Source organism: Anabrus simplex, chromosome 2 (genome assembly GCF_040414725.1).
Source record: "Anabrus simplex isolate iqAnaSimp1 chromosome 2, ASM4041472v1, whole genome shotgun sequence".
Taxonomy (NCBI): domain Eukaryota; kingdom Metazoa; phylum Arthropoda; class Insecta; order Orthoptera; family Tettigoniidae; genus Anabrus; species Anabrus simplex.
In genome coordinates this window covers 201,671,308-201,686,256 of record NC_090266.1, presented here as the reverse complement: position 1 = coordinate 201,686,256, position 14,949 = coordinate 201,671,308, and the positions used below count along the sequence as shown (strand labels likewise).

At 39.8% G+C, this 14,949-nt stretch overlaps 1 protein-coding gene across 2 annotated transcripts in view; it reads right to left on the bottom strand.

The window, feature by feature from the left end:
* LOC136864008 (regulator of nonsense transcripts 2) overlaps window positions 1-14,949 on the bottom strand; it is a 514,509-nt gene that overhangs the window by 107,499 nt on the left and 392,061 nt on the right. For both annotated transcript variants that reach the window (XM_067140503.2, XM_067140504.2), the window contains exon 17: window positions 7,966-8,198. In XM_067140503.2, the coding sequence (XP_066996604.2) occupies window positions 7,966-8,198 (233 nt within the window). The remainder of the gene's footprint in view (window positions 1-7,965; window positions 8,199-14,949) is intronic.

Sequence of the window (14,949 nt, the reverse complement as noted above, 5' to 3'; positions counted from 1 at the left end):
ATGTGTTGATTGATAAGTGCAGATTTAAGTAATAATAAATGTCGTGACTCATGAACCATGAATGCGGATGCTAATGTTTGACCTGTATTATGTGCATATCTGTAAACGACAATTCTTCCAAATATCAACCGCTGATGTGGTTATGACCAACGTGAAAACTTCATCATCTCTGACTAAGTGATAATTCGGATTTTTATCACATTTCTGAGAGAGTCGTAAATGGATTTTTGACCGATACCGTCATCGTGATATTTCATGTGAAGATGGTGAAAATCAAAATATAACATTCAAAGTCTAGAATTTGCTGTAAATAATGTAAATAATATCCGTGTGTCTTTGTGTGAATGTTGTGTGTGAGTTGCAGTGATTTTCATTGACTTGTGATATTTTTGAAATGTGGTTTTGACCTGGCCACGTGTTCATCATGTTGGGCCCAGGTTATCGACATCGTTGCTTGAGTTGATTTAATTTATTGGAAGTTAAACCTTTAGCGAATATTATTTTAAATTTAAGTTGAGGCAAGATTAAGGTACCCGACACCGATGAATAAGTGTGTATTATTTCAATCGTGTGGACAAAGTTCACTGTTATTGTAAAGCTTGTAATGTTCATTTTTATCAAGGCATCAGATGCTAAGAGTTAACTTCATGTGTTGTTCAGTCAAATATTGAAGGAAGTTTCATGGTAATAATTATTGTGAGAGTATAATTCAATGAAAATAAGTCGGATAGAGACATGTTTAACTAATGAAAATGAAAACCTACAACCTGTTTTCCAGTCACTGACCGGGTCAGGGATGGAATGAATGAAGCAGATATAGGCTATTAGTACGATGGGGTCGCCACTCCCAAAGTGATTTATTAATTACTGATAGATGCTATGAAATGAGAATGGAGAGTGTTGCTGGAATGAAAGATGACAGGGAAAACCGGAGTACCGTAAAACGGGGTAACTTCAGCCACTTTTTCGTATATTTTTAAAAATAAAATGTGAAATATTCCCTCTAATTTTCTGAAAAAAATAATATAAATTCTGCCATGTTTGTTCTTCATTTTTAAATATGAACGTAATTCTCATCATAATTCAGTAATGAATAATGATTATCGAAAGAGTGACCGGACTTACCCCGTGTTTTGGGGTAACCTCGGCCGCCATAAAAATAGCTCAAGAAACGAAGTTTTCTTCGATGTAGTGTTAATTCGGCCACCGTGAATGTTTTTTTAAAAACCTGCAAAACGCCCCGTATCAACAATCACAAACAAATTAAAACGATTTATGCTGAAAAAGATGTATAGTGATCAAATTCACTTTTTCCCAAAAGAAGAAACTATTTTATTTAGCCTAAGCATACAAGCATTGTATGATATTACAAATTACATGTTGCATTGCGTAAATATTTGTAATGGTACAAAATGTAATAAATAAAAGGTATGGAAATCATAAAGCCCAATTGTATGGAGAGAAAAGGCGGTCAGAAAAGAAGAAATCTTGTAGACTGTTCTCATAATACACTGTCTTCTACATTAGAAAATATCTGGGCCAGCGTCAAGTTCTTAAATGTGTATCGTCCATGTCAACTGATATCCGTCTATCTATCACTGAAAATGGAAACTGTCTTTCCTCTCCCTGTCGGGATAAACGTCCCAGTTTATTGTTATTGTGCCTTTATTAATGTCTTCTAAAGCGTTCTCGAAGTAAACAGGATGGTAATTACAATATCCGCGGCCGCGTAATGTTTTCCTGTACGTTCTTGGCATGGCCGAAGTTACCCCGGAAGAGGACAACTTTTATCACAAAACTATTCCCTGAAAAACCTATTTGATTAAAATGTATAAAATTGTGTTGATCAGTTACCAGACAAACTTACATTTTGACCCCATACACCACTGGAATGGAGAACTGAATGCTGGGGCTAGAGAACAGTTCGTTTTCTGCTGTTACCAGACAAGACAATAGTCGGGGCTGAGAAAAAAATCGATTGACTCAACAATGAGCCCGCCAATGTTATTCGGACTACCGAGTGTTGATAGAGCATTCTATTGTGTGTGCATTTTAGTTGTTGCAATTGGTTCATCTTTTCCAGTATAGAAGGCAGGAGAAAATAAGTGTTGCTATTCGTTAGTGGCCAAAGTTTCCCTGTATGGCCGAAGTTACCCCACTTTACGGTACCCGGAGAAAAACCTGTCCCGCCTCCACTTTGTCCAGCACAAATCTCACATGGAGCGACCGGGATATGAACCACGGTATCCAGCGGTGAGAGGCCGACGCGCTGCTGTCTGAGCCACGGAGGCTGCTATGTTTAACTAATATTTCTTACAAATAAATTTTTAATTACAGTTCAATGGATCTCATGTTTGATGAATGAGACGATGTAATTTGAGCTTATCCACAAGTAGGACGACGTGATTTCATATTTTCTAAGAAGATCTTTGTAAAATAATGATGCCATAATTTATTTCATTTACTTAAGGAAGAATTTAAAGTTTCATTTTGAAGGAGTGGATGTTATCATGAATGAACCTGATAACTGAAAATGACTTAGGATCATTTATGAGCCAGATAGCTCGGTGAGATTGAGTTTCTGCAACCTGTAAATAATTATAATATTATTAGGAGGAGGTCCTCCCAACATAATTTTTTATTTTGTTTCATTAAGCCAGAAGTAGGCTAATGTTAGTCTGTTATATTTGCAGTGTATTTCAACTTCGAAAGGTTGGAGAACAATAATGCTGTATCTAAGGAAACTGGCCGAGAAGATTTTTAATTTTCAAATTACCATCAAGATTTAATTATTATGAATTGTTATATGTGTTATCAAGTGCTAGTTTGTAAATAAATGTCAAAACCTGTTGTTTAAACCTTTTTGTATCATTGTCGCTAGCCCTTGTATCTTTCCCTGCCATTAAAAGTAAGCAAAGCTAGACAGTGAACAGTGCACCCTTGGGAATCTCGCACTCCAGCTGAGCATGTCGGGAATAATGGGGGCAGTACTGAGGGAACGTTCTGGACTCTGAAAATATTACAAGTTTTTTTCCGTACTGAAAGTTATTCATATAAGAAATAAAACACTTGTGCTGATAAAATAGATTAAAATAAATTAAAAATCAACGTCAGTCTAAAACTATGCTTCTAAAGCTAAAACTCGATCTTCATCTTTCTATGACATGTGGTACTTGTAGTTTCAGAAGCATAGCTTTAGACTGACGTTGATTAATAATCTATTTTATGTTTTAATTTAGTGTTGTCCATATGACTTTGTATTCTAGTTTTAGCTTTACAATGTTAATTGTCTACTTTCTTGTCTCTCATTTTTATTTAATATTTAAGTTTAGCATTTTAGTTTGACTTAAGGCTGAAGATGCTCTCTAGATAGGGCGAAACATGTACCATTAATCTATATAGCTGTTTATAATTGTTACCACAGAACAGTGGGTGGTATTGAATAGGTGAAACAGTATAAATACCTTTGTAATTTCTCTGACAATATAGCAAAGTTTTGTCCGCATTTGTGATAATGGAGTATGTGCAGTCACGGAGGACAATCTCCACAATCACAAATCAAGAAACATGCTTTAACAAGGAGGCACTTAAATGCGATATGTGTTGTCCATTATCAGATTCTGACGAAAGTGCTTAAAAGCCCGTCAGCGATCATGCATGGCTGCTGCAATTTCATTGATTTAGTATGAAACCTGTTTCTGGTGAGGGATACCTAAAGAGGAAGGTATTGTTTCCTCTGCAGCAGCCAGAATTTCTGTTGTAATGGAAGAAATGTGGTCGTCCACAGACCCCAGCATCCCACCGGCCATCCCTGTGTGTTTAGAAAACTCTGGCCAATTTGCCTGCCGAAGTAACGAGTGCTTCGGTACTTTGGACTGTCTTTAATTCAAGAGCATGAGGAATATCAGGAAAAGATCACTATCACAGAGGTCATTGTGTACTTGCCACTGTAGCAGGGGAACTAGCGCATGGCTGCACAAGGAGATATCCAGATAGGAGAATGTGCCATGTGCACTGCTGAAGTGAGTAGGTTCCTCTCCATTGAGCACACAAAGATCAAGCTGGTTGATCAATCACTCAAGAATCCTCCACCTAGTGCAGAATGCGGGGAGCCCCAGAGGGGGTTACAGGGATTCAAAGTCTCCCAACAAGAGGAAAGGAGAAGGTAATTAAACAGTCAAATCTTGGAGTTCATGAATGTGAAGATTGGATTGTACATGCTGCACACTGGCTGTCATTACTAGCAAGAGAGTGCAAATTGCAACTGTGTTCAGCTGAGTTTGTAGCGGCACCCCTTCAATGAAGATGTCGGAATGAACAAAAGTACAAATGCCACTGGTTGCCCCACCATCCAAAGCTACTTGGTCCTCAGAATAAAGATGAAATTCCCTCATAGTCATGTCATGTCTAGGTCTCAGATGAGATTCCTGCAGACAGACTCTGGTGGCCACATTGACGGATATCAAATGATAAAACTCAGCTATGCGACAAGTACTGTATAACTACTGTAGTTCCACTGCAATAGTGCCATTGTGTGGATGGGTAGCACAATGATATTAGGACAATTGCTTGTCCTCCTTTCGGCCAGCTATCTGCCATTTTCTGCTGTCATAGTCGTCGTCATCACCATCTACAATATTGAGTAGTTCAATCTTCATGGTCTAGGTAGAGGATGACTTGGTGACCGAACACTCTGTAGATGGTGAACACTCTGATTTGGAACGTAGGGCCTTCTTCCTGGGAGAGGTGGGTTCCCCAAAAGGGGATCAAGCAAGAGGAAATCTGGGCCTCTCGCTCTTGCCCACTGTCTCTGTATTCTTGGGAGGAGATCCGGTGGAAATTTTGCCGGAAACCTTTGAGGATACGGTGACTCCTGATCGGTTTGGAGGTGGTTTATTTTACAGCTTTGTAGGGGAGTACTGAGGCTTCAAATTCTCCTCCTTGATAATCTGGGTGTTGGTACGAGTCCAACCCTAGTTAGGGAAATCTTTCCCTCTGCCCTTGTGGGGGAGGAATTCCCAGCTGAACGTGACTGGAGAAAACCCTTCCCAGGCAACATCGGCAATAATGCACTTGTTGGCTTTCCAGGAGATACGGGTATTTTCCTGGGATTTCTAGTTTCCTTAATTAATTGTTCTGTTGGTGGCTGAGACTTTTTGATGCTGGCTCTGTACTGGTAGCCGGTACAAAACTTTCTGGTGAGATCCCCACTTTTGCAGCCTTTTCAGTTAAGCAGATGGAAAACTCTGGAGCAGCCATGGATTTTAACTTTTTCCAGGCATCTGGGTAAGATAGCTTAATCTCTTGGATCTTTTTCTCCTCCCTGAATATGGGACATTCTTTGAAGATTGGAGGATGCACACCTGGACAGTTGACGAACACAGGTGGTGGTGTACACTCAACACCAGCATGCTCGCATTTCCCACACATCTTACAGGTCATCAAACCTTGACATCACAATGAGGTATGGCCAAATTTCTTGCAGTCGTAACATCTCACTGGAGCTGGTATATACGGTCATATAGTCGGATGGTACATTGCTACCTTTATTCGTTTGGGCACGGACTCTGCGTCGATGGTCAGGATGAAAGCATATCGAACAGCAGGAGTTCAGGGATTTGTGCTTCTCCATGGTAACTGCCACATTCCTGGACATACTCCAAGAGATCGCCCAGTATCTAGAGGTGAGCCATTAGTGACTACTCTCCCAGTAGCTACACATCACCTCGCCAAACAAAACTTGTGACTGGGGGAGGATGTTACCTCCACACAAACGTGGTCACTCAGAAAACATTTATTCTAACTGATGCAAGGCAGAGAGAGTGGATAGACAGTCAGAGAAATGAAATTAAGGAGGCTAGGATAGTAAAGGAAAAAACAGAATGAAGAGAAAAAGCACAGAAACTCTCAGGCAACTCGGGGGAATCGTTAGTTTGGGCCTACTTTGAAGCCAATCCAGCATGGGTAACCCTGAGCTAATAAAGCCCTGGGGAACAACGAGCACACAAGCCCCCACACCAGTGGCAAGGTCGTGGTGTCCCTAAAGACTGAAAAGACAGAGAATATTGAATGAAAGTCAGCTACATTATGCCAGGTCAGAGGGTGCATATAACAACCTATAGACTGATATTAGCTTGTTAAGATGACTTCTCAAATTCATGTATTGTTCACTTATTTGCAACATGTGTTCTGTCGAAATCTAAAACACTTGTCTGTGTTTTACCGAAGACAGTATGCAAGTTACAACTATTGTGTTCATGATGCTGGTACCAACAACACTACTATGCTTCTGTGGCATGAATATATTGGCCACAAGAATCCACAGAAATAGACTCGTGCTTTCTAAAGTATGTATGTCATTTCCAGACACTAGAAGCAGAGAATGAAAGTTCAATGTTTGGTCAGACAAGTGTGTGGGGCAAAAGAACAACTTTAGAATGCTTGTGATGTTTCAGTTGCTAATTTTGTCCAAGTGCTTTACTCAAATTGATCAGAAATTTCTCGCAAGCAGCCACAGTTCCCTTTCCCATGGCAGGAACTTTTCTCATATAGAGGAGAATAAGAAGAATGCAATCATAAACGTGCCCCTTGACTGGATTGAAGTCATAGTTCATTCAAGACCTAGCAATCTGTTTACTGTCACCCTCATGGAAAGAGAAATTTTTGAAGTTTTCTGACAAATTGAAACTTGCATGAGACAAGATCCCTCACTGAAAATCACTCAAGTTGTGTGGCTAGAGATGACGAGTGATAACCCTACATCAATTTGGACAAGGAAATCCCATGATGTCTTACAACTGATTACATCATACTCCTTCAACAGATCCAACAAAGGAAGATGTGTTCAACATGTCCTGCCTACAAGATATTTTGTAACAAACCAAGGCTCTTTTGAAAATGTGTCAAGTTTCCTTTGCCTGAATATATCGTGTTTTTTGAAAGCCTGCCAAATGAAAATGAGTGTTTAATGCTAGTCTTCATAAAATACATTTCCATGAAACATGTATTATTTTACATTTCCATGTAAAAAAAATTAATGGAATGAGCATGTTCTTCTTTTATGTTCGTGAATTTGTGACAATTAAGATCAGTGGTAAAGATTTTATGTAATACTTGTGTTTCATAGCTTTAATATACATACAGAGCATTAAAGGCTGTATTGGCTATCCCCCATTTGTAACTTGTTTGAATAAAAATGTTACGTATCACTGCACATACAACATTGTTATGTGTAATTTTATTTATGTGTTGCTTTAGATCATTTCTATCTGGTAGGAAAATCACAAAAATGATAGTACCCAACAAATAATATTTATTCATATTGCATTTGGCTATGACAAATTTCGTCTTAAAATTACCTAGTTGTGATTTCTGTAACAGTTCTTAATGTTGCTCAAAACACTGATATGGCCCATGCTTCAACAATAAGACCTCTTTACTTCGTGTGAGTGGTTTTTTTTTAAGAGTCAGGAATTCTTCCGTCCGAGGTGATCCAAAACTTTTGTTGGATATGTGTACAATAGGATGTTAGTGACACAAAGAACCACCTTTCATTTCATACGAAAGACCCAGTGCTCAATCTAATGTGGTAATACCGTGTATGAATGCGTCGCCTCCAAAATAAGCCATTACTTATTGGACTACCTGCCTCTGGCAACATTTGTTTGTTGACTACCTGAAAGCCCCAGGTTACTTAGGTCCACTGGGGCCGATGACCTTAGATGTTAGGTCCCTTTAAACAACAAGCATCATCATCATCATCATCATCATCATCATCATTTAGGTCATCTCCCATCAAACCTTGAAAATGGGATATTTTCAAAAGCCAATGCCTACCTTCAGCTAACATGAAATGCACAGGACTACCTGCTATTTGCACAAAACTGTAATAAGCAGTGGCAAGTGAGGAGGGAACAGGGAGGGAATTCAATATGAAAGCCCCATTAATAATAAAGGTAAACAAACCTGACTATCTCCTTCAGAAATATGGGATGCTGCATCACTGTTGTTTGCCCACTCATTATCCCCTTCATCCAGCTCTGACAGTGGTTCAGTATATTCATCCTCTTCCTCCTCATGCAGCTCATCATTATTGTCCATCACCTTCTCTTCCTCCTCCTCTACCTCTTCTTCCTCTTCTTCCTCCTCCTCCTCTTCTTCTTCTTCATCAGACTCTACTGCCTCCCCTTCTTCATCCTCTGAAATATAATTTATTTAAATGACAATACTTATCCAAAACTGCATGTAATGGTACAAACAGTCTTAGAGAAAGAGTATGAGATTAAACAAATCCAAAATTAAGGTTACAGAATACTGTTCAAAGAAAGGAAGTAATGCAGATCGGCTCCTTGGCCGAATGGTCAGCGTCGAGCCCTTCATTCCAAACATAAATATGCACATTAAAAAGTCCGTTTTCAAAAATTCTTGTGTAGATTATGGCATGGTATGGAAGTGAAACATAGCGGAAAGAGGACAAAAAATGCTGTGTTACAGAGGAATGCTGATGGTGAGATGGGTAGATCAGATCACCAAAGAAGAGATACTAAATCAAGATGGTGAGAGGAGAATGATTTGGTGATTTGGAGAAATTTGACCAGATGAAGGAAGAGATCAATAGGGAACATTTTGAGACACCCAAGACTTGATCACTTAGTTTTTGAGGGAAGTATTTTCTTTTTTTTTCTTTCCTACTGGCTTCACATCGCACCGACGCAGACAGGTCTTAAAGCAACTATGGTATAGAACAGGGCTAGAATCAGGAAGGAAGACACCGTGGCCTTAATTAAGGTACAGGTACAGCATTTGTCTAATGTGAGAATGGGAAATCATGGATAAACCTCTTCAGGGCTGTCGACAGCAGGGTTCGAACCCAACATCTAAATAGTAAAAACCAAGTTATTGTTCTAAACAATATAGGTAGATTGATTCATGTCATGGGGATACATTTTATCTCTCAAAAATGTCCAAAATAGGAAATCTAATATACACAAGGGATAGGGCATAAATCATGGCAACAATTTCTTTTTTGTATGAATGTGGGATTTACCAGACGAATGGAAATATACAGATGGGAGTGGAGAGCATAGAGTGCTGTGGAATGTATGAATAATTGCATAAAATGAATTTCATTATAAAGCCCGTATTGTCCGTACATATACTTTAAAGGTATGGTCAAATGTTCCACCTTTACAATACTAAAAGTTTTATTATTTAATTATTTAAACAACATTAAAAAAAAATATATATATATATATAACGGAACATGTTTCATCTATCTTGTAGACATCATCAGCCGAAAAGTTATAAGATCAAGCACAAAGGACAAGGACAAAAAACACATTAAAATAATTCGGGACTGCTGAATTCATCAGTTAAAATGGTGAAGAATGTGCTGGAATGTTCTGAGCATAACACTTGAATACTGTTAAAAGTGAAATTTAAAAATTGTGCACATGAGATGATTCAATAAAATTGGTATTAGAGTCCTCCTTGACTTGATGGTGCTGTACTGACATACAGTATTTCGATGTGTCGGTAAAAACTTGATGATAAAGAGCACAATGTTTAGTTCCAGTAGAATAAAGACGATCGATAAACATGTGATAAACATGAGTGAGGATTCCAGTAAAAAGATATTGTGATCGTCTTATTGGCGAGACTTTGACCCCCTTTAGGAATTCAACCTTTTAATCGCCTTTACCTTCACGTAGGGCGTGGAATATATTATGGTTCATATAATTATATACACACTTGATCTACAGGTGTTGTAATCTTATTTTTAGTTATAGGAACAGCTTTTAATAAAAACACTGGTCTTGTAAACCAATATTAAGATTTTCTTCTAAAACTTACTAAAAATATGGACCTCACATCAATGATGTTGACAATTCTTGTTAAGAAATTAGGCGGAATATCTGATCATAATATCGTATGTAGAATGTGCAGTGGAGGGCTCTAGAATGAGAACGACAGCTATTATTAACGTTAAAAGTAGGCACGTTTTTAAAGTATCTTGTAATACAAAAGGAGAATGAATGAAAATTGACCATACCTTTAAAGTATATGTATGAATAATACAGAGCAGCTTTACCAGGTATAGGATGCAAAGTGAGGAAACTGTCAGCCATGAAATCCTTGTGCTACATACCTTTACGATAAGCCCTCAAAGTACTCCCCTAGATTGTTCATAATATGTTGCCAACAATACAGGAGACGTCAGATACCAGTCACCTCAATGTGTGTGAATTTTGCAATCTAAATGTTTCACAGCATTGGCAATGTCCTCTCGTGTCCCAAACCATCTCTCACACAGAATGGTTCTTTCACTTTGGGGATGATGCCAAAATCGTACGGAGGCACGTCCCGTAAGTATAGTGGGTGTTCCAGCTTGCATTGGGGAGATAGCGGGTTTGAACCCCACTGTTGGCAGCCCTGAAGAGGGTCTTCCGTGGTTTCCCATTTTCACACCAGGATAATACTGGGGCTGTACCTTAATCAAGGCTACGGTCAATTTCTTCCCACTTCTATCACTTTCCTGTCCCATCGTTGCCACAAAACCTAGAGCAAATTTAAAAAAAAAATGTATATATACCCTCATGTTCATAAAAAACAGAACACCTTGAAAGACTAGGGCCCGGTTTCATCAACACATGTTAAATATATTCTAACAAGTAGTTAGTTAATACGGAGTTAAAATTTTAACATCTTGCTAGGTTTCTTGCGTTTCATCAAACTTTTCTTGTGAAATATTAACTAATCGACTGTTAACTCTCCCAATATTGCGAACTGGTGCGAATCAAGGCGGCAGTGGTACGAACATTCTGTTTTACAGCGCGCTCCGATGCGCTTTTATTTGCGTACAGCTGTAAAATATGGCGTGAGAAGTGAAACGGAATCGTAGTTCTAATATTTCCTCCTTCGAAAAAGAGTTGTTAATTGAATTAGTTAGTAAATGTATATAAGTTATTGAGTGCAAGCGCACGGATGGCTTGACGATAAAACAAAAGGACGAAGCGTGGGAGAAAGTCCGCGATGGTTTCAATGGGGTTAACAGATACTTTTTTTAGCGGGTATCCGCTGTCACCTAACAAAATCACTTCGTTAATTGTCCAACTTCAAACTGTGCTCCGATGGGAGTTATTAAATATTGTACTGTCGTGTACAGAACCAGACCACCTAGCAAGTATATCCCTGATTTGGAGGTTAGGCTCATTAATCACCTGAACATTAACAGAGAAATATCCCTTCTGATTACGATATATTTCGGCCCAATTGCCTCCAGGTGATTGGATTCTTTCATGTGTGTAATCTATTGCACCTAGAACAAACACTAGGAAAACGGCTTATTTCATAGAAGTCGCGGATAATTTGCTGACGCTCTTCTACTGAAGGGAATGTATATGCCTCCTCCTCATGGATGCTATTGCTGCAGACACTCGTCAAACAACTCTACTAACAGTGGCTTTAGAAATTCCAGCATTGTCTCCGTCCATTATGTGAAAATAACCAGTAGCAAAAAATCGTAATATTATCAGTACCTGCAACATTCTAGAAAGAGGTTTTGTCTTCGTAGGATATTCTAACCTCACTCGAATTTCGTCAACAGCCTTAGCAACGACTATTTTCGATAACCTGTATCTATGAAGAAATTCCGCATCCGTCAAATTTTCAAAAGTCATTATGTCGCTGAACTCTTCTTCGATCAGGATTGTTTTGTAAAAGATCTAAAGAGAGCAATTCCGCATCGAAAGCGAGATTCCCAGCAGCCATTTTGGAACAGGTTGCTAAATGCTAATGTTAGCCATTTAACATTGGAAATGGCTGATGTTAACTTTAATACGCAGTTTAACATTTGTTAATGTTAACAGTTGTTGATGAAACGCAAATTTTCTTAAATCGTATGTTAAAATGATTTAACACCTTGTTAAGTACTAACATGTGTTGATGAAATCGGACCTAGAGATAGGAAGTTCGTATTCACAGGACATGTTCATTAGTATGTTCTGCAGAAATGTTTAGCATTTCAGCTACCAAGTTTCAGCATGTGTCCTGTTGCCTAGTAGACACTGGGTCCTCCATGGGCACAGATAACTTGTTCCATGCATGATGGCATCAACGCGTATAAGGTACAAATGGTGTCCTGGGGTATAGCCATCCATGCTGCATTCACCTGATTCCACAATTCATCCTTGGTGGTTGCCATTGGGTCACAGCACTGCACCTGTCGTTTCACCATATCCCACACATTTTCGATTGGTGACAAGTCCGGTGATCAGGCAGGCCAGGGCAACAGTCTGACATCCCGTGACAACACGGTGGCACGTGTTAGTGCAGCAACATGTGGTCGCACATTGTCCTGCTGAAATACGGCGTCTGGGGTGTCTTGCAGAAAGGGTATGGCTAAGGGTTGCAGGACGTCATTCAAGTAGGTCAAACTAGTCACACTGCCCTGGAAACGCACCAACTGTGATTTGTGGTTGTATCCAATAGCACCCCACACCATAAGGCCTTGAGCTGGTGCTGTATGTCTTGTGCGAATGCAGTCAATGTGATGCCTCTGCCCCTGTCTGTGGCGAACCAAAATTCAGCCATCATTTCCAAACAAACAGAACCTGGATTCATCCGAAAACACTATATGCTGCCATTCTTGTCTCCAAAGATGTCGTTCCATACACTATTGCAATTTAGTATGTTTATGCACACATTAATCAAAGGTAGGCAGAGAGGTGGATGGCGCGTCGGTTCCCATATTGTAATAAACGGCAACGGACTGTCACTCCTGATAGTGTACAACATGTTACATTGTTCCACTGTTGCGCCAGAGCAGAGGAGGACACAGATCTGTCCTGCAATGCTGTTCGGATGAGGTGTGATCTTCTCGGGGAGTGGTCTGTGTGGTGCGACCAGAGCCATCTCATCATGATCTACGGCCTTCTGTGAACCATTCTGTACACACCCCTTGCACTGCCGACACACTTCATCCCACACGAGCAGCAATTTACCAGACGGATGAATAACGTTCTCTAATGCCAATAATGCGCCCTCTTTCAAACTCACTCATTTGAGGGTTCGGTTCTCACATACGTCTGCGAGGCATCCTGCGCGTCTGCTCAAGTCACAATGATCCATTACCTTCGGTTTATAGCGACGAGAACCACAGGCACATTTTACCAGTCAGTGGTGATGTGCCGAGATATCGATGTGGACCCTGAACCTGAGGGCTGACATGGTTCAAATGCTAATCATTTCTTCCCCAGAACATACTAATGCACATGTCCTGAATACGAACTTCCTATCTCTAGTCTTTCAAGATGGTCTGGTTTTTATGGACATGGGTGTATATACAACCTGTGACAATAAAGTTTGGTGAATGAAGTCAGAACGGTCGATCCGGCAACACTGGCAACACACAACGTTGTACCTGCGTAGGAACAGGTTTTGACCACCCGCTCCCAACGTTCTTCAGCTGGGCATCATGTGTGTGCTGTATAAGACCTATTTGACACAGTGCGTGTTTAGTACGTTGGTTCTGAACTGCGAACAGGAACATGAACGACCAAAAGATCATTGTATAGTTTTGTTTTAAGCTTGGCAAGACATTAAAAGAAACGCATGCGATGCTGGTACGTGTTTATGAAGATCAAGCACTGTCCTTGACGTGTGTGTAGGTTTGCCCGTTTTCGAGGAGGCCGGGGAGGTGTTTCTGACAACCCCTGTTGCGGAAGACCGGCGACCGCCGTCAGTGACGAAAACATTGAGAAGGCGAGGACATTAATCAAGAACGATCGGCGATTAACTGTGCGCATGATAGCGGATGAACTGAAGATTAACTGTGAATCCGTGTGACAAATCGTTACCCAGAAGTTAGGGAAGAGGAAAACGTGTTCTCGTCTTGTGCCACATCACTTGACTGACGATCAGAAGCAGGCACGTTTAGAGGCTTCACAGGATTTTGTCGAAACAGAGGATGCGACACCAAATTTCTTGAACTGTATTGTCACTGAGGATGAAACCTGGTGCCTCAGATACGATCCTGAAACGAAACGGCAAAGCATGGAATGACATTCTCCGGGATCCCCTCATCGGAAAAAGGTGAGAGCCGAAAAGTCACGCATCAAACTCGCTACGATATTCCTGACATCTAACGAAACGTGATGAGGCTTTTGAACACCATCCCAAAGGAAACCTTCTTGCAAAGTTTCCAGGATATGTATTGCTGATCTCAGCAGTGCATAGTTATGGCAGGGGACTACTTCGAAGGACAGTAAGGTCACTGTAGTGCATTGTCCATCTATGTTGATAATACAGGACTATTCGTCAAATTTTATTGTCGCAGGTTGTATGTACACACTGCATGGAAGCAGAAGTGGGATAAAATAATGTAAGAAGAAGATAAATTATTCAGTTCTACTACAGCAGAACCAGTAGCTTCACCAGTGCCTGATGAGGTACTTTCTTATCTCTCCAGTACTTCCAAAGACCTCAAACGTATCCTAAAATAACCATTAATGCTGGGGATGTTCTTAAAATTAAACACAGGTATTCCTTCAAGGAAGGAACTTGAAAGAAAATGATCATACATACAATAATTTCCCCCTTTTGCCCCACTTTATTAACATTTGGACAATATCTACACTCTTTGAATTAGCACTTAATGAATCCAACAGAAGGCAATCTCTAACTTAAATGCCTGGAATGTGGGTCAGATTATTCTAATCTGTAGTAAATTCTCTGAGTTTATACACCATCATTTGCCACTCGAGACAATATTTTAGATTATCATTTATCACTAGAAATAACATATTACAAGATACTCTCTAATTCACTTCCAAACTTTATTTAACCAATATTGATTTTTACTTACATTTACTCCATAATATAAAAATACACCTCCCCTGCGAACCATGTGACCTTGCCGCGGTGGGGAGGCTTCCATGTCAAAATGAAGCA